Source organism: Natrix helvetica, assembly GCF_964273705.1.
Source record: "Natrix helvetica genome assembly, chromosome: 3".
In the NCBI taxonomy this organism is placed as follows: Eukaryota; Metazoa; Chordata; class Lepidosauria; order Squamata; family Natricidae; genus Natrix; species Natrix helvetica.
Window position 1 is genome coordinate 114,704,582 of NC_138549.1, and position 26,463 is coordinate 114,731,044.

The 26,463-nt window shown below is 41.2% G+C and overlaps 1 protein-coding gene across 1 annotated transcript; it reads right to left on the reverse strand.

Annotated features, from left to right (window-relative positions):
• Window positions 1-892: 892 nt before the first annotated feature.
• LOC309388738 (vitamin D3 hydroxylase-associated protein-like) lies at window positions 893-24,764 on the reverse strand (the record flags this gene model as incomplete). Its single annotated transcript, XM_081946331.1, has 15 exons — window positions 893-1,090; window positions 1,182-1,327; window positions 2,746-2,854; window positions 4,335-4,374; window positions 6,039-6,082; window positions 6,300-6,399; window positions 7,911-8,008; window positions 9,091-9,216; window positions 10,632-10,756; window positions 12,921-12,961; window positions 13,328-13,534; window positions 14,523-14,656; window positions 17,714-17,857; window positions 18,466-18,579; window positions 24,555-24,764. The coding sequence occupies 15 exons, from the start codon at window positions 24,762-24,764 to the stop codon at window positions 962-964; spliced, it is 1,767 nt and encodes a 588-aa protein (XP_081802457.1). The 3' UTR covers window positions 893-961.
• Window positions 24,765-26,463: the final 1,699 nt, after the last annotated feature.

Genomic DNA, 26,463 nt, shown 5'->3' on the forward strand with positions numbered 1-26,463 from the left:
TCCACTGCTTCAATGGTTTTCCATTGAAGCAATGAGTACATATGATGTACTCATTAAAGAAGATCTTTGAGAAACAGCCAAGCCTCAGAGTTTTGATTTGCTAGGGTTTGTTGGCCGGAACCTTGACACAGTCTATGAATTGTCTACATTTGCTTAAACAAGACTAGTCCTTTCTCCAACTTTAATCTGCCAATGTCTTTTCAAAGTCAGCCAATGTTATCTGTGGCATTTTTTGCCTCAGTTTTCACATACAATGTGAAAACAATATAGAGAACACACAATATAGAGAACTTTTGCATTTGGATCCACAATTTCAAACAAAAGATTGTGCTTGTGTACCAATAGTTCTCCCTATCACAATCAAAACAAATCTCTGTCATAGAAACGTGGTCAAAGATAGTAACATTCTAGTCTAGCCTTTTCTCAAACATGATAGTTTTTTTTTCCTGGTGATTTCAAAAGCCAAACAAATGGGCACCCAAACAATGATTGAAAATAGTATCATTTGGAGACATACAGACTTGTCATCTAACTTGCTGCTTGGGAGAACTAAGCCCTACTGATAAATAGGCTTCCTTTGATATGTGCTCCTTTTGAATTCTTCAGATGAGTTATATTTAAAAATAATAATAAAGTCAAGCTCAATTCCTGATGACTTTGTGAATGCATACGTGTAATTTTCTTATGATATTATGGAGATGGTTTGTCATTGCCCTCTGCCAGAAAATAACTCACTTATAATGTCTCATCCAAATATTAACCAGGCTTTGCTCCACTTAGCTTCAAAGTCTAAATAAGGTCAACCAATTTCTGCCATGTGCTAAAGTAAAGTATACTTTACCATACTTTACAAAGAATTTATAACATGTTACAGTTCTGATTGTGCCATGTTGAATTGTTTATTGTTTTCCATTTTTCTGCATTAGGCTATCCAATCCGAAGAGAAACCATGAGCAACAGATTACGCTTTCAGTCTGTTTTTGCAGGTGAGGGTCTCCACTTCCTTCATGAACCGAAGGCACAGCTCCTCCTGCCAAGACAAAGCCACACACTGGACAGCTACAGGGAGACCAACCGCATCCGTGACAGCCTGAAGATAGAGGGACAGTCAGAACAGGAAGAGGCAACTACATGATGAATTTTCAGAAAGACAGCTTGTTTCTTTCCGCTACCATACAGACCTCTTTCAGCCGTTTATCCCAGGGGTCAGCATAATGACCTTCATATTGTTTCAGCTCCTCTTCATCAGCCTGGGTGACAGTAGTGACTGGCACAACCCCAGCAGGGAAGTTCAGGACATTGTATAAATTGGTATACGAAGTAGCAGCTATAAAGAACAGAACAAAAGTTAATCAATCAAAGTTCTACAGATCATCCAGGAAAGGTTCTTGTACCATGGGCAAGATCTAGTGGGGTCCCCTTTGTTCTGACCGAGGCTTCCCAAGAGCATGAAACAAACTCCTTGTCCCGGCAAAAACCTCTTTTATTAATATACAGTGAATTCTGCTCATTCACAGCTGGCAAAGTCTTTCAAAGGAGGATTTACGGCCACAGACCTTATCTGGCTTGGGGAGCTGACAGCCCGATATCTGCAGAACTTGGCAAGGAGTCTTGGAGAGTCACGAACCAATTAGCGAATTAATTGTCTCCTGCAAACTCCACTCCCTTTTCGCTACTCTTTTATTTCGTCTGGGAGGAACCAGAGTCTGGCCTTACTCCCAAGTCGACCCCTGTTCTTTAGTTGTTCCCTTCATCTGGCAGCTCTACACATGTGCACACTGTGAATAGGCTCAAACTGTTCATCTGCCTCACGGATGCCTGATTCTGAAAGCAGCTGATAGTTGGCATATGACTCTGGCCCCCTCTCTGCCTCTGACATAGAGCCCTCATCAGAGCCTTGCCCAGACTCCAGGAATGGCCCATGTTCTGGATCGGTCACCAGGACCAGACGTTTAGTTTTCCGAGCTTTTGGACTCATGATGGAGGCCAGCAGGCATGCCTCCTAGCCTCAACATGTCCGGGCCCAGCTCTCCCTGCAGCAGCCGCCATCACCACCGCGCTCCAAGCATAACGTCTTCTCCGGTTCCAAACTCCCAAACTCGGCTGCCAAGTCTTCCAGCAGCGGCCGCTCTAGTAGTGTGCTCTATGGTTGTGGGCTGGCTGCTGGAAGACTCTCTGTCCGGAAGATTCTCTTACAGAGTCTTCCAGCAGCCAGCCCACAACCATAGAGCGCACTCCTAGAGCGGCCACTGCTGGAAGACTCAGCAGCCGAGTTTGGGAGTTTGGAACCGGAGAAGACATTATGCTAGGAGCGCGGCGGCTGTGGCTGCAGGGAGAGCTGGCCCGGACTCTTCAAAAGCCAGTTTGCAAGGAGCAGCTGCCCGGCAACTCCCCCCTCCGGCCAGGCAGAACGCCACTCCCCAACCTAGCGGTATCCCGAAGGAGGCAAGCAATGTGAGCGCCTTTCTCCCCCCCCCGGCTTCTGCGGCTTGGTCCCTTCAGGATACCTCTATGTCAGTGAGCAGTGCTCTGCCTGGCTGGAGGGGGGGGGTTGTCCAGGGGGTTTATTTTGGGGGGTGGGCTTATATTTTTGCCCATGTGAAAAATGTGGCAAGGCTTTAGTTTCAGGATAGGTTGTATTTTCGGGGAAACACGGTAGCGTTTTTAATATGTAAGAGGCAAGCTTTTCAGTGTTGTTTTCTGAAACCATGAATAAAAGCCAACAAAAGTAAATGGATATTATACCAAACAGTTTTCCAGGATAGCCTTCATTAAAAGCTGGTCCTAGGACTGGACAGAGGATGACATCCAATTTCAGCTTCCTCCATTCAGCAATGAATTCTTCACGGTAAGCCTGTAGAAAACATTTTGGCAAGATGGACTAAGCAAAACATTTCCTTCAATCTCCCCCAAACTCCCCTTAATTGCCTATGTAGTAGACAATTTTGAAGCAAGCTTTCTTTCACGAATGAAAGTAAATATAAATGTCATAGGATAATGTTGTGGGATGTAATCTGGATCGGTCACCAGGACCAGACGTTTAGTTTTCCGAGCTTTTGGACTCGTGATGGAGGCCATCCTCAGGGAACTTCTCTCCAGCACAATAGCCAAAGCACAATAGTCCAAAGCTGTTATAGAGAAATTCCCAGAGGATGGGCTCCAGCATGAGTCCAAAAGCTCAGAAGACTAAACCTCTGGTCCAGGGATGGGTTTCAAAATTTTTTACTACCGGTTTGGTGGGCGTGGCTAGATGGGTTGCATGTGACTGAGTGGCCATGGCCAACTTGATGTCACTCATGCACACTTAGTCACATGACCCCCCTCACCAAGTCATGCCCACCGAAATGGCGGCAAAAAGTTTTGATATGGGGGGGGGGGAGCTCCAGCCTTGCCAGAGCTAAGGGAGTGCCTGCAAACTACCCAGTAAGAAAAAAAAGTTCTTGTCCTCCCCAGCCCCCAGGAACACTCTGCAGGCTTCAGCAGTGCTGGGGGAAGGGAAAATTGCCCCTGTTTTTTGCAAAAACTGGGGCATTTTTCCCTTCCCCCAGCCCTGCTGAAGCCTGCAGAGTACATTTGGAGACTGGCGGAAGGCAAAAAGGCCTCCATTTTTGCAAAAAAAAATGGCCCATCCCTGGGACCTCTCTGAGACTGGCATAAGCACACCGTTAAAAAGGGGGGGAAATTACAATTTTTCAATGAAGATTGTTCTGCACATGTGCAGAACAGAAAGCAAAGATGGCAGCGCCAAGGATAGAACCAGTACGGTTATGTGTCCAGCCGAGTTACTACCTATTCAGCCAAACCACTTCAAACCCGTAGAAACCCACCTCTGCTCTGGTCCCTGTAACCAACCCAGATTGGATTCTGCAAGCTTTCTTTAGACACAGCCAACTTGCTAGACTCTTTTTTCTGAAAATAATAAAGCTTGCCCCCAAGTATATTAATTCCCCCAGGCAGTGGGGCCAGGCTGTTTGTTTGAGAAGCTTGGGATGTATGTATCTCACAAATGTTTTGTAGTTTTAATGAGCAGGGCGGGGGACTTAACCTGTGTTTTGTTGTTGCTTTATTGCTAATGTTTCATCTTGTATGTTTCATCACCCAGTTTTATTGGATAGATGGGTGGCCTTATAAAATTGATAAATAAATAAATATTGGAGTTACTTATTTAGGCAATGCATTTCAGTTTCTGTTTACAAAAGCTACTATACTGCGAGACGTTTATACTTCTAGCATCAAACATTACTAGTGATCACTAACTAGAACTTTAGATGACAGCTTAATCATTATGTAAAGTATTATGGCTCATGAGCATGATACCAAGGTCTCAGACTTACCGCCACTGCTGCATGTTGCTTCCAAAGGTTTTTGGCTGACCTACAAACATTGAGATAATTAATTAACAACTGCTCCATGGAGAATCCCAGTTCAAATGATGATTAAAATATATCTGCATGAGAGGAAATTTATTGGCTAGTTGAAATGGTGATTCTGTATCCAACTGCAACCTAGGGACATTTTGGTGAATTGAGACAGTCCTTGGATAATCTAAATCACTGACACTACCAATGCTACGATCCCTGTGCTTACTTTTCTAGTTTGGCCAATTTGTATGAAGTTTACACAGCAGAGGTGGTATTTTACTGGTTCGGCCAGGTTCGCCCAAACCAGTAGCGGAAATCGCTAGTGGACCCATCTACCCACGCCCAGCTCTATGACTTCCCATCTAGCCCCTTTTTTTGCCAAAAGCGCATGCGTGGAAGGCTGTGCACATGTGCCGAGGAGGCGCGTGCACTCACATTTGCAAACCGGTAGGGAAGGTAAGTGTATGCCACCCCTGTTAAACAGTATTGCAAAATCTAAAAGTATAACCAGGCTTATTGTTTGCACTGTAAATTAACAGATAGTTAATAATTATCCAAGTTTTATGCTGTCCTTTCTGGTTATACTAATGCATGATTTCATCGCTGTTAACTACTTTGCGAAAGTTGTTTGAATTATTGAAATGCAAGGTACCATTCCTTCTTGATATATTTTGTTTAACTTCCATAAGAGATTCTTTTCTCATAATATAGGAAGGAGGTTTATTTGAAAGTGTAATAATCTTATGGAATGTAAATGCACTCAACTGTTAAACTTGTCATATTGAAATTTGACCTGGTTTTAAATGATTGATTCTGTTTGAGAATGTTACCGGAAGGGAAAGTATCAGAAGTCAAGGCTAGGAGTGCTTCCACAGTAATTCAGGAGAGGTGTTTCAGAATGTATGGGAAAATAAGTGCTTTACCTCTTTAAAGCACCAATATCATTTTTCCGGTTTCCCTGTGAGCCTGAGACATGCTCCTATGCATTCTGAAAAGCCTCTTATTTTCAAGCATAAATATGCCTAATTCATGGAGCTTGCTATTGCTGCCTTGAAGTCAAACCGTGGTTATCAATTCTTTTTATTTAAAAACAGCGTATTAAACTGTGACTGGCAGAGCACTTGGGACCATGGAATTACATCGCCTGCATTTCTGCTTCAAAATGGGGAGGATGTATATTCTAGATTCTCTTTGCTCAACCTGATGCCGCCTTATGCATTGGACCACAATGTCTAGAAATGCAGTCAGCAGGATAGAAACAAAGGGGTCATTCTACAGAGAGTAAGGAAGGTGATCTTATTGGAGATATGCATACCAAGGCAATATGGATGAAGCATTTTAAGGCCAGAACATCCAGATAAGGTTCAGAAGTGACTCACATAGACACCTGCCTGACTTTGCTAAATTTCTTCCTCTTTCTTAAAGTTCAGGGAATTAGAGAGAAATCTATTTGAGCTACTTCAAAACTTGATCTGGACATTATGGGCTTTAAAAATGCTTTATCCTGGCAATGGAGCCTGCATATCTCTGTCAAAGTCATCTTGCTTACTCCATACAACTCTTATTTTTATTTGGAATTCTACCATTTGTGGCCCAACAGATCTAGAAGACACCAGGGTGGAGAATGGTACTGCCTGCACTAGATGCTGAAAATAATTTTAAACTCTTATTCCTTACCCAACTCCACATAATGCATTGAGATCTCTGGCAATCCGGGGATACTAAGGGAGAAATACAAGTTTATTTATTTTTATTGTATGTAATCATGTAAGTTATTTCTTAAGGATGAATGAAATTAGCTAGGGCACAAAGACACTCTGACTTGGATTAACACGTTTTGATACACTTCCATATCAGCAAATCTCTAATTTAACAAGTTAAGCTAAGCATGTTTCACCTTTTTGTCACTACAGGGTAAGAAGTAAGCCAAATACTCACCACTGGTTTTAAAATGAGTGCCAAAATCCTTTTCAGTATGGTGGGAATACTGTAGCAGTTAATCTGGGATTTCAAACCTGGATCAACAATGTCCCCTTTGCTGGGAGATGAAAGGAAAAGGAAACCAAGTCCTTTTTCATAGTAAACAGCAGTGCTCTCTAATAACCAATATTACTTAGATGGTGGTTCTTTTGACTAAATTCATAGAAATAAAGATATAGTAATTGTGAGCCAGTAACTCACAGCAAGTATACAAAATCAGTCATTTTCTCTGATTTTACACTATTCAATCTATGAACTTAGGTTCCCAAGAATTATTTTCTTCAATTACATGCATCCAAATGAAAATAGAATAAAAGTTTAGACCATTTGTTCCTTAGATGTCAACTTGTACCCTACCTGCATATCTCCACTTACTGACAGAAGTTCATCTCTTTTGAGGATGATTTTGTTTGGTTTATGTTATCACACTGGAATCTTAATATCACTCAGAGTGTCATAAAATCTCTTGTTATTTATTATGGGAAAGTTTGCTCTTAAATTTAGGATTTTAGAACAATGTGAAAGATCTTTTTATGTTGTTTTATATCTTTTTATCATGTGGTAGGTCTCTACAATAAAGCTTTAGAGTAGATAGTAAAAATACATATGGTTCCAATTTCTTAGTTTGCATTTCTTCGTTCACCTAAGATAGGTAAAATAAGCTTGGTGGTAAAGCACAAATTTTATCCTCAAAGTGCAAACAATATTGAAAAAAGTGCCAAGATATACAGTAGTAGCAAGATTGTGGAAAGATCTGTACAGACACCTTAAAAGGCATATGTAAGTCAATGCTGAATGAGAGATACTCTACGTCAGTGTTTCCCAATCTTAGCAACTTTAAGATTTGTGAACTTCAACTCCTAGAATTCCTGGGCCAGCATGTTGTCTGGGAAATTCTAGGAGTTGAAGTCCACCCATTTTAAAGTTGATAAGGTTGGGGAACACTGATCTAATGTATGATTAGGAAACTATAAGATCTTAAAAGCTTTAATTTCATACCATGTTCCCCTGAAAATAAGACCTCCCTGGATAATAAACCCAATCGGGATTTTGAGCGCATGCACTAATAAGTCCTCCCATGAAAATAAGTCCTCTCCAAAAATATTGCAACACAGCAACAGCCATGAGGTGACCATGCCGCCTCCTGCACCTCAAAAATAACAAGACCTCCCCAAAAATATGGCCAAGCGCTTATTTCGGGTGTCAAAAGAAAAAAGGGCCCTCTTATTTTTGGGGAAACATGGGTTTGTTACATCTTTTGACCACAATTTTTGTAATTCTATTGTCTTATTACAACATTGGAACTTTTTGCAAGGTTGTGGCAGATTAAATATATAATAAATACATTTTCGGTTAAATATGTTCATTTCAGAATTATTTTTGATCCTAAAAACATGACATTTTATTAAACTATTACTTTTCACGTAGATTTTTTTTTCACATTCAGACTAAGGGTTCTCAAAAAACCCTAGAATTTCTTATTACATTGAATTTTACAATGTTTTAGCTTAGCGTTGCCCAGACTAGCCAGAGTTCAAGGCATGCTCATATTCCAAGATATCTACTTACAATTTAGCCAGTAAATTTGCAGCTCCATCAGAAAAGATGCCTTTAGTGAAAAGCTCGTCCACTACATAGTTAACTCGAGGGGGGACAAAGGGGATGAGCTGCATAAAAAATATAAATTATAATTGTTGGTTAGTTGTTTTACAGTGGACAAAATGATATCAATCCCATATGCAGATAATTTAACTATCCTCTAGAAGTTTTAAGAACTACCTAAAAATGAATTCTTCTTTAGGAAGAGTTGATCAACAGATTTGATCAACAGAAACAGATCATTTTTATGTTTTCTCCTTATTAAACTTGCTTGCATTAAAATGTGTAGTGTAGACTATCTGTTAGCATCATGATACCTTCCAGACTGATTGTGATCTATTGTTTTCTAGTCAATGTGGCTTTTTAGTCATGGTTTACTAAATAGGCTATGGGCCTATTCATGTTATGCTAATTTAGCATATATCCAAGATTTAAATATAGATTTGGAAGTAAAAAAAAATGAAGACTAGAAATTAATAAAGTATGTAGTGAGAATTAGATGTGCATTGTTGTTTACCATATAAGACAAACTTCCAATTTGGTTTACATTAGGGCCACAACACATTTCTATGTGGGAAGCTGTGCATACTCATTAAGGCCCTAATATACACAATGTAGCAGAACTGTAGGTTTATGACTTAACACACATGATAACATATATTAATTTTTCTGCTAGGTAGTGCAGACTACATAGTACAGATACTATGTAGACTATATTAAGCTATGTTTAAAGGTGATTTGATGACATTTCTTTAAAACTTTGTGCACTACAAATAGAGCACACAAACATGAGCAAATACACATGCTTATAAATATTGTCTAGTTTATATTTTTGTAGACTTGCAAAAATGCATAGCCAGGAAAGATAAATATATTACCAGACTGTTATAGATACACTGTTATGACAATTAAATTCAATTAACACAAGTTGATTGATTTCAGTGGTCTATTTTAAGCACAAATATACTGGTTCTAAAGCAATGTACTGGGAGCACAGGCCTTCAGGCTTCTCATTTTTTAGATAATTGTGAGTAATGTGGGTCAGAGATATATGAGATATTTTTTTCTGAGATATACAGTATATGATGCACAAACATCAGAAATGTTTTAAACTAGAACACAAGTGAAAAATAATAATAAATGCATGTACCGTGTGTCCTGCAGCCTGAAGAAGATTTTTTGTTTCCTGAACAGCCCTTTTCATGCTTGGGGAGGGCTGAAAGTATCCATCATCTTTGTAGTATCCAATCCGAAGGAGATTTGAACTGGTGTAAATCTGGAGAGAAGGAGAGTAGGAAAAGATGTGAAATAGCAATTGAATTTCACCATCCCTAGGCTTGATCTTGGATGAGAAGTGAAATAAGAAAAAAACAGAAAGTCCAGTTGCCTCTTGAAAAAGCACCTTTGGGACAACCATGACCTGGATAGATATTTATCTTTATTTAAGAATTATTTTACTACATTTACTTTACATTTTAAAGTTATGCTTTAACAGAAGTTCCTAACACTGTTTTCATTTACACAGATGTCTTTTTGTGGAAGATTCATAATCTTTCATAAGATTAAAAATTAATTTGTATATATATTCCTACAACTTAGTTTTGTTTTTTAAATTTAGCTTTTAACTTTGCTAGTTTTTACTTTGCTTTGGTTTTTATACTTAGCTTTAAAAAAATAATAAAAACAGTTGGCTCATCATTATTTAAATTTAAAACTTATGATTTATATAGATTGATCTGTGATCATTAAATGATCTTTTTTGAATATCTGAAAAAGTTAAATACGATTGGTATCAAAATACTTACATCATGGCAGTTGCTGAAATAATTTACCTCAGTGGAATAGTTAAAAGCTCCCGTTAACCAAAACAGAGAGGATTTCATTACTTTTGAATGAAACAGTCAAGATGCTGACAAATTTAGACTTGTATATAATGACACATTCATGTCTTGGTTTGAGCAAAGGAGAAAATGTTCATGCAATTGGCCAGCAAAGTGCAGGAGTGATGCAAGCACTTGGGGAGGCGCTGGGTGGAAATATATGCCCACCATGAAAGAGCAGAACATTTAGGAGCAAATACTTTGATAGGGAGTCTTGCAAACTACAGCAGAAGTTGGAGTTATGGAAGCATGTGAAAAGAGCTTATGTAAGGCTAAGGAGCAAGTATAATCCAAGTAGACTATCCATAATCCAATATCACACAGTGATTTAAAAATTATCAAGGGACAAGACAAGAGATTTGGTCAGGAACATATGAAGGCCGAAACAAAGCAGGAGTCAAGAAAAATGTTTTCACAATGCACAAGGGCAAATGCAAAAGTTGCTTCCAACAATGGGAAGCAGTCCCTGTGTAATTTAAATCCACTTCCCACTTAGCAGGCACAGGTGAGGTTTTGCCTGTTCAGTAACTGCTAATAATGAGACACTGAGCTTGTCTGCAGAGTCTGCATCTTGCTGCTTACTCACAAGGCACCTATTCTGCTGGGTGCAGGACCCTCAGGCTGAGGGGCTCTGTTCTGCCTCACAGGACCTGGTTCCGAGGCCGTGACATATACAGTATGCTCTTAACAGGAAACTATTTGCAAAAGGGGGTTCTAATTTATGATGTGCTGAAATGGCTTTATCCATGGTGTTCAATTTTTCTGATGTTCTTTCTTGGTTGCATTCATTCATTCTTCACAATTGTATTACCTCTTCTCTGAATGGCAAGGGTGGCACTGAAGGATCCAGGTGGAATAACTCATCACATAAGAGAGCTTTCATGCACAGAGCCAGACTATCTACATCTCTTGCCATTGGACCAATCGTTGCTGTCACTATAAAGGAAACAGGATCTCCAATGAAATGGACTGCATGAAACAAGTCAGGTAAAAGGTTCTTGCTGGTGACTAGGCATCCATCAATAATAGGCTAGGTATGAGCTAGGCTAAAACTTTGGTTCAGGCTAGCTTCATAACTTTGATATTAAAGGCCCCAAACCTTGGTCAAGGCTATAGTTCCTCCTCCTGCCGGGAAGAGGTTTGCTGAGATGACATATGGTATTTTTATCTATAGCAGAGCAGACCCAGACGGATGTATCCTGTTGTTCACTTCTGCTTTCCTCCCCAAATGCAATAGTTAGAATGTGATAAGGTCTGCCCAATTCTTGAGATGCGTGTAACTCTCTTTTCTGTCATTAACTGTAACCAAATAGCTGTATGAAGCATTTTCCAGTTCCTCTTAGGACCATATATGTCAAATGTAACACCCAGTTAATGTACACGTAATTTGGGGTATATAACCCTGCTTTTGTCAACCCTTCGGGGTTCAAACACATTGTCCTCTTTTGTGACGTTTGAGCCTATGCATAATAAACGCCTTCCTACACTGAAGTGCTTGGCCTGTGTCCTTCCCTTTTCCTACTTCAGGTAGAATGGATAAATAATTTGACCAGACATATATCCAAGGTTAACCTATGGAGTCAGAAGTGCAACTAATAGAAATATATATATTGGATTTCAGATTATTTATTTACTATATTTCCTATATATCCCACGGCAGTTTACAATTTTAAAAATAAATAATAAAAGTAATACATTAAAATAACACATCATAAAATATAACTGACCACCCAGATCAAAAACAATAAAGGTGATCTCTCAAATATCCCGGTGCTAGTTGTTCGGAGTCTTGTATATTATAAACAGAGTTTTGAACCTGGCTTGATAATTAATTGAAAGCCAATCAAGTTGCTTCAAAAGAAAAAAAAATCAACAATCTTCCCAGTGCATTCTCACCAGCTTCAGTCTCCAGATCAAGTGCAAGTTAGTCTCTCATAAAGCATATTAAAGAAATCAAACGGTAAGGTTACAAATGCATGAGTAACATAGCTAATTTGTTCTTATTTAGAAAATGATGTGCAGTAAATGACTAACAATTAAAAGTTCTCCTGACCATAGAAGTCACTTGAGTCTCCAGTGCAACTATTATGCTAAGAGTGTCTCCAAATTCCATGCCTGCTGTTCTTTCTGACCTCTTTAGAACAAAACCCCCAGACACCAGACCTAGAAACAAGGTCAAATTTCAGTTTTAGTTTATTGGCCCTCATAAATTAATTAGAAGCAATGCTACTACATCTTTCTTTAATAGCAGAAAACCAGTCATTCGATCCATTTTATCACTGAGAGATGCAACCAGGATTTGACTGGAGACCAGACAAGTTGATATGTTGTAGATGAAGCTATTTTAAAGAAGACACAGGAATTCCCAATAATGCAGATTGCAGCCACTAAGCGGTTGTTGTTGCAAAACTTTATTTTTTGTCCATTTTGCACCAGTTGCTCTATGTCTGTCTGGACATAATTCAGAGTGTTGATTTTGACCATTGATGTCTGAAAAGCTTAGGAAAAGGTTATTTGTAGGCTCACCTGTTTCCCCAATAAATTTGTCCAACAATTTATAGTTTGCTCACTTTATAGACCTAGCAGGTTAACTCCAATAAGGCTTCTCAAAGGTCTTTGAAAACTCATTTCTTTTACATGCCTTTGAATTAAGTAATTCACTAATTTAATTTATTTACTTTAATTAATAATTTAATTAATATTTTGCTCACACAATGCAGAGGTTGTAATAGTATAACATTTTGTAAGAATGTCGTATTGTTATGTAGATATTTGCCCCTGCACTATCTTGGTAGATTTTTGAACTAGAAAGGTCATGTGTACATATTTAAATAAATCAATTTTTGGATAGCTACTTATTACTTGAGAACAAATTGTGTGAGGGTTTAAAGGCATCAGGCAAGAAACAAGGAAAGTTCTAATGCTGATTTAGATACAGAGATCAGTTGAATGACTTTGGGGTGTTTGCTCTCTCAGAAGAAGGCAAGCAAATTCTGAAAATAAGGCCAATAAACTGCATGGACTTGTCTAGGCAATTGGTAGACATCAAGGCTGGCTTAAAAGCAGCAAAAGACAAACAGAATCCACTCTTATTACTCACCTGATTTCATGCCTGCCACTGGACTAGCAAGACCCAGAGTGCTTGAAAATACATAAACAAGACAAAATAATAAGGTGTTTGCTATCAGCAGAGACATAACCTACTCATGCATTCAAATAAAAAGTCTCAAGAAAGGAGCTGAACTTCAGATAACAATTAAAGCTAAAATAATAACAAATGTCAAATATGTTTATAATGAGAATTATAATAAAGGCACCCCTGCTAGAGGATCTGTATTCATCAGAATATTTATAAACAAAAAAACATTTTGTGAATGCAACCGGCATCTGTTCAATTTCTGCAGAAATGAAACATTTCCTAAGAATGCTTTTAGACATATGACCCAATCAGTGTTAGCATTCAGACATTGGGATGTTTATTAGCCCAAAGAAGAATGTAGAACTGACCTTAACCGAGAGCCTGTTGGTTTGAGTCCACAAAGCCCACAGAAGCTGGAGGGCAGGCGAATGCTTCCAGCAACATCTGTCCCAAAGCCCAAGAGGGATCCACCTCCTGCAATCAGTGCCCCTTCTCCTCCAGAGGACCCACCAGGACTTTTCTTGTGGTTCAAGGGATTCCTCGTTTGACCAAAGATTAAGTTACTGCAATCGTAGCTAAGCAAAATAGAAAGTAGATTAGCAGTTAAATTGTTATGTCAGCATTAGGCCAAAGAAAGAGAGGTTGGTGGGTGAGGGGGGAAATTATCAGGGGTGAATCCAGCAGGTTCTGACGGGTTCTGGAGAACCAGTAGCGGAAATTTTGAGTATTTCGGAGAACCGGCAAATGCCATCTCTGACTGGCCCCACAGTGGGGTGGGAATGGGGATTTTGTAGTATCCTTCCCCTGGAATGGGGTGGGAATGGAGGTCTTGCAGTATCCTTCCTCTGCCATGCCCACCAAGCCCACAGAACCGATAGTAAAAACATTTGAATTTCACCACCGGAAATTATATAATAATCAGTCAAATAATAACTTGAACATAGCACTGCAAAGCCAGTGAGTGAGGACAGATACCAAAATATGACACAAAGATTGGAATCTAGTGCCATTCAGATGTTTTGAAATCGCAAGGACCAGAATTCTCAGGAAAAACAGTGACTGGGGATTATGGAATCGACAATCCCAGTTGTGGAAGAGAAGGCTAATATAGAATAGCAAACAATTCCAACTGCCTTGGTGAAAGAGAGGAAATAGCAGAGATTAACAACCTCTGTAGTCATGGCCATTCAAGTGCTCCAAAGGCTTTTTCAACAATGGCATAATAAATGTCATGTTGCCATATTGTTCCCAATACTTAAATTAATACTTCGGACCATGGAAAATTATTTTAGCCATTATAGGCAATATCCAGGCCTGATCCAGGCTGAATTTAAAGTGATAGAATATTGAGATAGCAAAATTTCAAGTTGCAGCCTCCTTGTTTCTGGTGCAGTTATAAATTCCTTATGTTATTTATTCAAACAGAAATATTTTTCTACCTTGTTTCAAAGCTTCTGCCAAAGAATCTTTCATGTTTCTTTAATTTTTCTTCCATTAACCCACCACCCTAGATTCCCAGGTTGTTATCAATCAAGAAATTTCTAAAATAGAGGGGAAAAATACTTTATCATGCTCTGAGGAATATTAGTTTTCACAAATGGAATTGCTCCTTGTTTCTTCAAAACTTTTACTATCACGCTGTCATCAGCCTCTACTTTGTCAAGATATTGCACCAAGCCACAGGTAGAGATGTGTCCCTTTGGGAGAGAAAACACAACTTGCTTGATATAATGTTATGTCAGAGTATGCAGAGTATGTATATTATATATAACAAATGTACTGATATGTTATACAGAACTTCAAGTTATGAGAACAGGCTTTATTGATAAAATACCAACCAAAACCACAAGCAGCTATTTCCTCCTAATGCAAAGAGAGTTAAGCTGAAGAGAAAGAACTATACAAAAGCACCATACATGGAAAGTTCTGTTCTAAAGTCCTTTGCTAAGGTGTCAGTTTTCATCTAATAATTAGATTCCAATACCATATGACACCTCCACTGTATGCAGAGTGCTATGCTATGCTGTGAAGTGAGCTATGCTTTTATGAAATGACAAATGACTTGTCACTAGTCATACATTTCTCATAAAAATAGCTTACTGTGCTTTAGAACCTGTATGCTTTTCAGAACTCAGAGACATCTGTCGAGATCCATGGCTAGCTGCTATTCCTTGCTTAGATACCTATATTGTTGGTATATACTATGTGCATGTGGATATTTTAAGAAGTATCCTATATATACATAAGAGCACAAACAGCACGCTAACTTTTATTGGAACACACATCCAGTGCTCCATCTTTGTGTAAGGGTTCAGGCTGGTGAGGTAGGAAGGGTGGAAGAATTGTGGGATTTAAATCCTAGAAAACATATGTCTCTGCACTGCCATGGGCAATCAAACATTAAGTGTGTGAGACTTCATTCTCACACTGTGGTGGCGCAGTGGTTAGAGTGGAGTATTGCAGGCTACTTCTGCTGATCACCAGCTGCCAGGCTCAAGGTTGACTCAGCCTTCCATCCTTCCATCCAGTTTGGGGGCAATATATTGACTCTGTAAAACTGTTTAGAGAGGGCCTTAGAGCACTGTGAAGCGGTATATAAGTCTAAGTGCTATTGCTATTTCTATCTGCAATGGAAATAAATTTAATGAAATAGTTTAACTTCATTTAATTGATATTAAAGCTTTTATCATAATATGTTTGTTTTTAAAGTGTGGAAAACGTTTTGTTGTTTTCTTGTAAAAGAATAACATGGCTGCTGTCTTGGAATAGTTGCATAGAAATGAAGCAGGAAACTCAATCTTAACCTGCAACATTTCTTTAACCTTTGTAGCAGGGGTAGGTTTCAGCCAGTATGCACCAGTACAAGCGTACCGTTGGTGAAATTTAGCATGCCTTCCTGTACCTGATCTTCCGGAGGCCCCGTACTGAAATGGTCCTTCCCCTGGCCTGCCCCCCTGCTCACTCCCCACACACACACGGTTGCTGCTTGCTCCCCCCGCCGGTCCACACCATGCTTGCCTCACCCACCCACTTCCTTTGCCCGCCCAGCCCAGGGTCCAAGGCTGCAGGCGGCCGGGGAGGTAAGGGGGGAAAGCTGCCCAACTGTCTGCCCCCTCTAGAAGCAACCAGGCAGGCCCTGGGAGAGTCAGCAGCCCATGCGCCATTGCCATGTGACGCCTCTGGGGGCATAGCACCTGCCCCGACAAGGCTGCAGCCAGCCACAGGACGCGAAGGAGAGGCCATCCAACAGAGTATTCCAAGGTCAGTGGGTTGGTGGGGAGATTGCGCGGGACTGGAGGTGGGACATCAAGGCCACCCTGGGTGCCTTGAACGGGATGCGGCAGCTGCTGGGCAGCTGCTCCTTTGTGCCCCATTGCCAGCAGCAGTTGGCTTTCTCCTGCCAATCCTTCCTCTCTGGGCGTCCAGGCAGGCCCTGGGTCAGCCAGCAGCCTGCGTGCTGCCACCATGTGACCACTCTGGGGGCTCAGCCAGGAAGGATCACTAGGAGAATGCCAACTGCAGGTGGAAGTGTCCTCAGGTCGGTGGGGTGGCAGGGAGATTGCGCAGGACTGTAGGTGGCAGGAATGCTATGTCCCGTACCATAAAAAAAGAGAATATCCTGCCATCTCGGAACTGCACAGAGAGGTAAGGGAAGCAGATCTTGGGAGAGACCTTCCCTCCCCCAAACCGCCTGCTTCCCCGCATTGAAACCAGCTCGTTCCCTCTCTCCCAGCATGGGCTCTCTGGATGGGGAGGGAAGGTTCTTCCCAATACCAGCTTCTTTCCTTCCATCCTGCAGCGTCAATTCATAGGGGGTGGGCATGGACTGTTCGGCGGTGATGGGGAAATGGAAGCTTCTTTGCCAGCCTCCCAGCTGGCAAAACAGACATTTTCACAGCGGCAACTGAAGCACAATCCCAGGCAGTCAGTTCTGGCTCTCCCTTCCCCAAGTATGTCCCGTTGCTGCTGGAGCCACTTTTATTGAATCTGGTGTGGTGGTGATGGCAAGAAGTGGCTGCCAGCGATGCTCTCAGTGATTTGCCCTTGGCTATCGTGAACCTCCTTTCTTTCTCTGCCTGCCCAAATGAGTGAAGGAGGCACCTACTGGCCACTAATCCTCCTGCTCGCCCACATTCAAACCAGCCCACTTTCTCTCTCCCAACATGGGCTCTCTGGAGGGGAAGGGAAAGTCCCTCCCAAAACCTCGTTTGTCCTGGCAGCAACCTGGCGATAGCAGCTAAGCGAGGGAAGAAGGAATTCTGTGAGTTGAAGTCCACAAATCTTAAAGCTGTCAAGTTTGAACACCCCTGGGGTATTTTTTGTAAAGGGTTAGGTGTGCAAGGGTCTTGTAACTTGACAGCTTTAAGACTTGCATGCTTCAAATGGCAGAGTTTCTGAGCCAACATTTTGGTTGCTAAGCAAGAGCATTGTTAAGTGAATTTCACCACATTTTACAAGTTGGCCACGCCCACCTGGTCACATGACTGCCAACCTACTCCCACCCGGTGACATGACTGCCAAGCCACTCCCACTTGGTCACGTTACCGCCAAGCCACTCCCACAAAACAGGCGACACCTACACAATAGATTCTAAAAACTTTTGAAACCCACCACTGCTCTGTAGCAATTGGATTGAAACTAGAATGCCCTGTATTTTAGCTAAAGATGAGGAAATATTTTAAGCAACATCCCCTTCTTGATACTTCTGACACTTTTTCAGCAGCAAGTATTTCAAAAGATAAAGGAAGATGCACCTTATATCCAATGTGATCCTTAATGCTGACAGGAATTCCATACAGCAAGCCTTTCTCTTTTTGCTTCTTCAGGTCCTGGAGCTGTTCCTCACATCCATGAAGAAAATCTGTCACACAGTTCACCTCCTGGGTTACTTCAAGAGCCTGGTCCAGAAGGGAAAACATGATTTATTAACTAAATCAAATTAAGCTGGTGTCAGGCCTGCAGAGGTTTGTTTTAAGAATCTTTGGCCTGCCACACTTTCTTATAATTTCCTATGTGTTTCATTAGTGTAGTAGTTGGGAGGGGGGAATAAAAAAGAGTAGGATTATGGAATGTATTGTTGTGATTTTTCCTAGAAGCTCAAGGTCATCTTTTGTCTCCGCACCTCGACATCTGACCGGAAGCAGAGGGGTGTGGATGCCAGCGTGGAAGATGATGATTGGAACATGTGATGAATTATGGGGTGTGGGGATAGATATGAACTTTCAACTGGGTGAACCCACAGGATGTACATTAGAGTTGAAATTTCATAGCATAATGCCAACATGACTGTATTATTAAATTGGAACTTTAAGGATGATTCTGTTCTGGACTCTGATTTACTTTTGCATGGTATTTGGAACACTGACAGCTGGAGTCAAACTTTGTATTCAGGAAAATCCAGGTGTTGACCCAGAGGACAGATGGATGTGTTTGTGGGAGCGAGGAAGCATAAGTTAAAAACACTGATAGGTGCTATGGATTACATCTAGCCAGATGTAGCACCTACCTTTTTTATATAGGTATACAGGACACTCTCTGAAGAAAGCTTTTCCTCTCTGAGTTTCTCTGCCAGTTCTGTTAGTGTCAGAGAAAGGATAAATTCAGATTGGATTCCAGGATTCTGCAAGTAGAAACAGCCATGTCATAAAGGAAATGCAGGGGAACAGCCCTAAATCTATGTCACAAGCCGGGACAAAAGATATACTGCTGGAATTCCTCATGGCAAATCAAGAACACAAACTCAAAGAGAATTAGAACCCACAGATTATATACAATACAATTGAATGCAGTTCAGAAGAGAATTCTTGGGATGTCAATTAAAAACTTTACACCTTAATCCACTTTTCAACCTCAACATTAGAGGTGGTATTCAGCAGGTTCTGACCAGTTCTGGAGAACCAGTAGCAGAAAGTTTGAGTAGTTCGGAGAACCAGGAAATACCACCTCTGACTGTCCCCACCCCCATCTATTCTCTGCCTCCTGAGTCCCAGCTGATCGGGAGGAAATGGGGATTTTGCAGTATCCTTCCCCTGCCACACCCACCAAGCCACACCATGCCCACCACGCCATACTAAGCCCACCAATCCGTGCCCACAGAACTGGTAGTAAAAAAAATTGAATACCACTACTTGATATTGAATATCCACTTTTTTCTTCAGTCGCATTGCAAAGTTTCATGTTTTTTAACAAGTGCGTAATTTTAAAATGTGAGCTATTTAGATACTCTGCTTTTGGGATTTGGGTTTCAAAGTCCAAGGAAATATAATCTGTGCTTTGTATCACGTTGATGTATGCCTGTTAAAGCATTGGCTTTAGGTGCAACAATGGTTCAACAGAAAGCCATTTATAAATTCTCACATTCACAAGCTTTTACTACAAGCACAATTGCTCTTGTTCGTTTAATCCAGCAAACACAATAGCTTTCTAATCCTGGCTGTTCCGAAGTCCTTCACAGGGGCAATATAGGGATTGTTAGTCTTTTGTAAGAATATAGATATAAATATCAAACCTTATCACCAAAGTTTGACCAAGTCAATTTACTTTGAGCTCATTGATGAGCAAAATGAATCAAGCCTAGAAAACATTCACTGGCTTCTTAGAAAACACTGAACTGTTTCTTAGATTCATATTCCATCTTTCTTCCAGGAGCTCAAGGTACGTAGCATCCCATTTCAAATTTTCCTCAGAACAAGAATTTCATGAAATGGGCTGCATTAAGACAAAACAGGGATGTGCGGTCAGGGGAGGCAGGGGAGGCAGAGCCTCACCTCTCTTCATGAAATAATAGTATATAATATTATATTTTATATATATATATATATATATATATATATATATATATATATATATATATATATATATATATATATATATATATATATATATATATATATATATATATATATATATATATATATATATATATATATATATATATATATGTGTTTGTGTTACAACCCCTGGTATGACCAAATATGGGAGGGAGCTCATTCCTCCCTCTTTCTGTCCTTTCGGCTCATCACAGAAAACCATCCAGGCAGAAACCCATATTGTTATTTTTAATGTTGCCTTTTTATATTTGTGTTGTATTTGTGCTGATAAAATAAAGGGAGACTAGTATAGATCCATTTCGAGCTATTTAGCTCTCATCAGCTAGCCATACCCTTACTGGGATTCGAACCTGGGCTGTATTATACACTAGGCAAGAGTCTTAGCCACTATGCCACAGGCTTCTCCTCCTTTATCAGCTGAGCCAGGGAAATAAGTATGTGTTTGTGTTACAACCCCTGGTATGACCAAATATGGGAGGGAGCTCATTCCTCCCTCTTTCTGTCCTTTCGGCTCATCACAGAAAACCATCCAGGCAGAAACCCATATTGTTATTTTTAATGTTGCCTTTTTACATTTGTGTTGTATTTGTGCTGATAAAATAAAGGGAGACTAGTATAGATCCATTTCGAGCTATTTAGCTCTCATCAGCTAGCCATACCCTTACTGGGATTCGAACCTGGGCTGTATTATACACTAGGCAAGAGTCTTAGCCACTATGCCACAGGCTTCTCCTCCTTTATCAGCTGAGCCAGGGAAATAAGTATGTGTTTGTGTTACAACCCCTGGTATGACCAAATATGGGAGGGAGCTCATTCCTCCCTCTTTCTGTCCTTTCGGCTCATCACAGAAAACCATCCAGGCAGAAACCCATATTGTTATTTTTAATGTTGCCTTTTTATATTTGTGTTGTATTTGTGCTGATAAAATAAAGGGAGACTAGTATAGATCCATTTCGAGCTATTTAGCTCTCATCAGCTAGCCATACCCTTACTGGGATTCGAACACAAACACATACTTATTTCCCTGGCTCAGCTGATAAAGGAGGAGAAGCCTGTGGCATAGTGGCTAAGACTCTTGCCTAGTGTATAATACAGCCCAGGTTCGAATCCCAGTAAGGGTATGGCTAGCTGATGAGAGCTAAATAGCTCGAAATGGATCTATACTAGTCTCCCTTTATTTTATCAGCACAAATACAACACAAATATAAAAAGGCAACATTAAAAATAACAATATGGGTTTCTGCCTGGATGGTTTTCTGTGATGAGCCGAAAGGACAGAAAGAGGGAGGAATGAGCTCCCTCCCATATTTGGTCATACCAGGGGTTGTAACACAAACACATACTTATTTCCCTGGCTCAGCTGATAAAGGAGGAGAAGCCTGTGGCATAGTGGCTAAGACTCTTGCCTAGTGTATAATACAGCCCAGGTTCGAATCCCAGTAAGGGTATGGCTAGCTGATGAGAGCTAAATAGCTCGAAATGGATCTATACTAGTCTCCCTTTATTTTATCAGCACAAATACAACACAAATATAAAAAGGCAACATTAAAAATAACAATATGGGTTTCTGCCTGGATGGTTTTCTGTGATGAGCCGAAAGGACAGAAAGAGGGAGGAATGAGCTCCCTCCCATATTTGGTCATACCAGGGGTTGTAACACAAACACATACTTATTTCCCTGGCTCAGCTGATAAAGGAGGAGAAGCCTGTGGCATAGTGGCTAAGACTCTTGCCTAGTGTATAATACAGCCCAGGTTCGAATCCCAGTAAGGGTATGGCTAGCTGATGAGAGCTAAATAGCTCGAAATGGATCTATACTAGTCTCCCTTTATTTTATCAGCACAAATACAACACAAATATAAAAAGGCAACATTAAAAATAACAATATGGGTTTCTGCCTGGATGGTTTTCTGTGATGAGCCGAAAGGACAGAAAGAGGGAGGAATGAGCTCCCTCCCATATTTGGTCATACCAGGGGTTGTAACACAAACACATACTTATTTCCCTGGCTCAGCTGATAAAGGAGGAGAAGCCTGTGGCATAGTGGCTAAGACTCTTGCCTAGTGTATAATACAGCCCAGGTTCGAATCCCAGTAAGGGTATGGCTAGCTGATGAGAGCTAAATAGCTCGAAATGGATCTATACTAGTCTCCCTTTATTTTATCAGCACAAATACAACACAAATATAAAAAGGCAACATTAAAAATAACAATATGGGTTTCTGCCTGGATGGTTTTCTGTGATGAGCCGAAAGGACAGAAAGAGGGAGGAATGAGCTCCCTCCCATATTTGGTCATACCAGGGGTTGTAACACAAACACATACTTATTTCCCTGGCTCAGCTGATAAAGGAGGAGAAGCCTGTGGCATAGTGGCTAAGACTCTTGCCTAGTGTATAATACAGCCCAGGTTCGAATCCCAGTAAGGGTATGGCTAGCTGATGAGAGCTAAATAGCTCGAAATGGATCTATACTAGTCTCCCTTTATTTTATCAGCACAAATACAACACATATATATATATATATATATATATATATATATATATATATATATATATATATATATATATATATATATATATATATATATATATATATATATATATATATATATATATATATATATATATTATAATATTATATACATCTGTCCGGCCGCGCCCGGGAGCTGCGGAGGCAGAAATGTTGTCGACGCTCCCGGATGACGAAGGCACGAAAGCGACTGGGTTCCCCTTCGTGCCTCGTCATCCGGAGTGCCGACAACATTTCTGCCTCCGCCCTCCGCAGCTCCCGGGCGCGCCCGGACGGAGGTAGCCAGAATGGCGCCGAAGCAGTCCAGCGGGCGAGCGACCGAGGATCAGGCTGCCTCGCTCGCTCTTTTGTCTGCCCGGACTGCCTCGGGGTCGCTGTGGCTACATCCATCTGGCCGCGCCCGGGAGCTGCGGAGGGCAGAGGCAGAAATGTTGTCGGTGCTCCCGGATGACGAAGGCAACCCAGCACGCGAAATCCAGCAGAGGCAGGAAGGTTCTCATCGTTCCCCAGTCGCTTTCGTGCCTTCGTCATCCGGAGCGCCGACAACATTTCTGCCTCCGCCCTTCACAGCTCCCGGGCGTGCCCGGACGGAGGTAGCCAGAATGGCGCCGAGGCAGTCCGGGCGGACAAAAGAGCGAGCGAGGCAGCCTGATCCTCGGTCGCTTGCCCGCCGGACTGCCTCGGCGCCATTCTGGCTACCTCCGTCCGGGCGTGCCCGAGAGCTGTGGAGGGCGGAGGCAGAAATGTTGTCGGCGCTCCGGATGACGAAGGCACGAAAGCGACTGGGGAACGATGAGAACCTTCCTGCCTCTGCTGGATTTCGCACGCTCCTCGCAACTGCAATATGCAGTCGCGAGGAGCGCGCAAAGTCCAGCAGAGGCAGGAAGGTTCTCGTTGTTCCCCAGTCGCTTTCGAGGACTGCGGAGCGCGAGCCGGCGGAGCACGCTCAGGAAGGCGGGGAATGGGATCACGTGTGCTGTAGGCTGAGGCAGCCTGAGCCTCCAGCACACGTGGTCCCATTCCCCGCCTTCCTGATGACGTCACCAGCCTCACCAGCCATAAACCTCACCGCACGTCACTGAGACAAAATGACTGGCCCAGAGTCACCCAGAGTTAACGGTGTTCTTCCATTGCTGACTTAGCCCTGGATTTCCCTGGACCTAGCCCACTTTATCATCCTGGCTCTCCCCCTAGGTTTCTTTCTAGGGAAGATACCGAACTTTCCACCGACTGATGTCTAAGTGGTCACATAAAAATCTGATCAGATATACCGTATTTTTCAGAGTATGAGATGCACCTTTGTCCCTCAAAAAAGAGGCTGAAAATCTGGGTGCATTTTATACACTGAATACAGCATTTTTGGCCTCCTGAAACCCCGCCCCCTTCACCAAAACTGCCATGCATAGCCTTTAGGAGGCTTATAGAATGCTCCTGGAGGCTGGGAAGGGCAGAAATGAGCAAAAAACCAGACCGTTTTTTGCTCAATTTTGTCCCCCCTCAATCCCCAGGAGCACTCTATAAGCCTCCTAAAGGCTATGCATGCCCTTTTGGGGGGGCAAAAACTGGGCCCGTTTTCATGAAAAACATGCCATTTTTGGGAGGTCTACAGAGTGCAAGAACTTTTTTTTTTTAATTTGCCTCTTCAAAATCTTGGTGCGTCTTATATTCTGGTGCGTCTTATACTCTGAAAAATGTGGTAGGTGACTGTGTTCTTTGAAGCAAAGTAGTGAGTGGTAGACAGTGTTCCATTTGTGTGTGTATGTGTGTGTGTGTGTGAGTGAGTGAGTGAGAAAGAGAGAGAGAGAAATTCACATATAATTACTGCACTTTGTAATTATTGCAGATGCAAAAATTAAAATTAAAAATAGCTTCCATGCTGCAAATGAAGAGGAATGCACAATAAATACATCAGGGTTTGCCCATGTAGAAAGTAGTGGATAGTTGTTGTTTTTTAAAAAAAAATCAAGCTGTACATAAGATTTCATTGATCTTCACTTTCCATAAAAGAACAGAAAGTACGACATGACAAAATTTTTAGAAATGATACAACCTATCATAGATGCTAACCCACACTTTGTAAAACAAGAAAGTCCATAAATGAGTAAAGCTGACCTAAGTTTCATCATTCAGACTTGAGAACAATTCAAAGGTCTTTACAAAAGCAGCAAAGTTTACATTCGGAAGAGCCCTCCATAACACACAAACACTACCCTTCCCTCCTCAAGAACAACCCACCTTCTGTTTAAGCTTCCAAGCTACTTTCTTCATTTGTTCCAGGCTGTCATTTCTCCATTGTCGGGCTTCTTTCATTTTTCTCTGAATCTCTCTACGTATCACCCACTTCCATAACACAACGACTGTGACTGAGCCACAGGCAACAGCTAGTACAATAGGTGGGTTGATTCCATTTTGGAGCAGAATGTCTCGTAGCTTCTCCTGCATCATGGTGAATCTTTCTCCGTGTCTTTGTAAGTATGGTCTCGTTGATACCGACAAGAGGTGGTATTGTTAAAGCATTGGCTAGTAAGCTATCTCAAGTTACTGGAGACCTCATAGTTGTACCTTGGACTCCTCCCATGGTGTATTTAAAGGATGATTTATCTAAACTATTAGATCTTAATTAAGGCTTCAACTGATATCTTCAGAACATCCTATTGGGCTTCCAAACTCAGCAGCTATAGCAATACCCTTTTTTCTTGTTTTAGTAGAAAACTTAGTAGCAGCTGCCGTTCATGTAGTTATGATCTGTATGTATGTGTAGCACATTCATGCAATGGGAATCCACTCTTCCATTCTGTTCTGGGAGTTGTGAGCTGGGGTAATCAGTTACTTGAATTATGCTGAGATTTGTGTTTGCCAAAAGCAAAAACAAATTGTTGTTCTAACTTTACTGGACTGGTGGTACCTTAGCCTTTCAAAGGTTCATACAAAATAGATAGCCAATAATCAAACTGAGAAGACTAATCAAAGTGGTTGTTATATACTCACATCCGATTTCAGGAACAGGAGGTATGGAAAAATAGCCATTTCAGCCCTTTCTTCATTATCTTTTACTCACCACATTATATGGCTTTGGGACTATAGCATAAGAGTTTAGATTTTAATCACTGTTGTCAAGACTTTGAAGAGACCCCTTGTGCTCTTTTCACCTTCTTTAATTCTAAATTTTACTTTACTAATTTCATTTATTTTTATGATGCAACTCTACTGAGATTGTATTTGGTCTGGAGACTTATTCTCTCTCTCTCTATTTCTGTCTCTCTCTCTCTCTCTCTCTCTCACACACACACACTTTTAATTGAGGATTTTTGTTACAATAGAAAAATCTGATATAAACTAAAGGGAAGAAAGAACAGAAGAATGGAAAGTGGAAAAAGGGAAGAAAAAACAAAAAACAGAAAAGAAAAAACAGAGGAAAATATATGTAAAGAAATGACTTTCAACCTTTATCACAAGTATAATTTTTGTAACTTTTTACCCCCCCTTAGTTGACAACCAATGATCTCATCATCCTATACGCAATCCCTTATCTATAGACAAATCCATAAACTTCATCTTTTCAGTCCTAATGTCAACAGAAAGCCCATTTAGTTTGACAAAACATAAGAGCATATTTAATCTTGATCAAATAAACCAACTTTATACCCCCTCCTTTTACTTCTAACAATCTTAAATTTAAAACAATCCAAATACCATAGAATACCAAAGTTTCTTCTTTGTTCTCTCTCATAAGATTCTTCAAACCTTTAACAAGCGAGCTGCACTGGCTGCCTGTGGTTTTTCGGGCGCGTTTCAAGGTTTTGATTACCATCTTTAAAGCGCTCCATGGCACGCGACCTAGTTACCTGCGGGATCGCATCTCTCCACACACATCCCTGCGGCCAATTCGCTCTCACAGGGAGGGACTTCTCCTGGTGCCGTCCACTAGGCAATGCCAACGGGCGGCGCCAAGGAGTAGGGCCTTCTCTGTGATGGGCCCAACCCTCTGGAATGACCTCCCCCCCCCGACATTAGAACCACCACTGACTTCCGCTCCTTCCGGCAAAAATTGAAGACACACCTGTTCCGATTGGCTGGCCTGGCATAATCATAACTGCTACCTCCTGGCAAACATATTAACTGGTTTTTTAGGGAATTGTTTTTT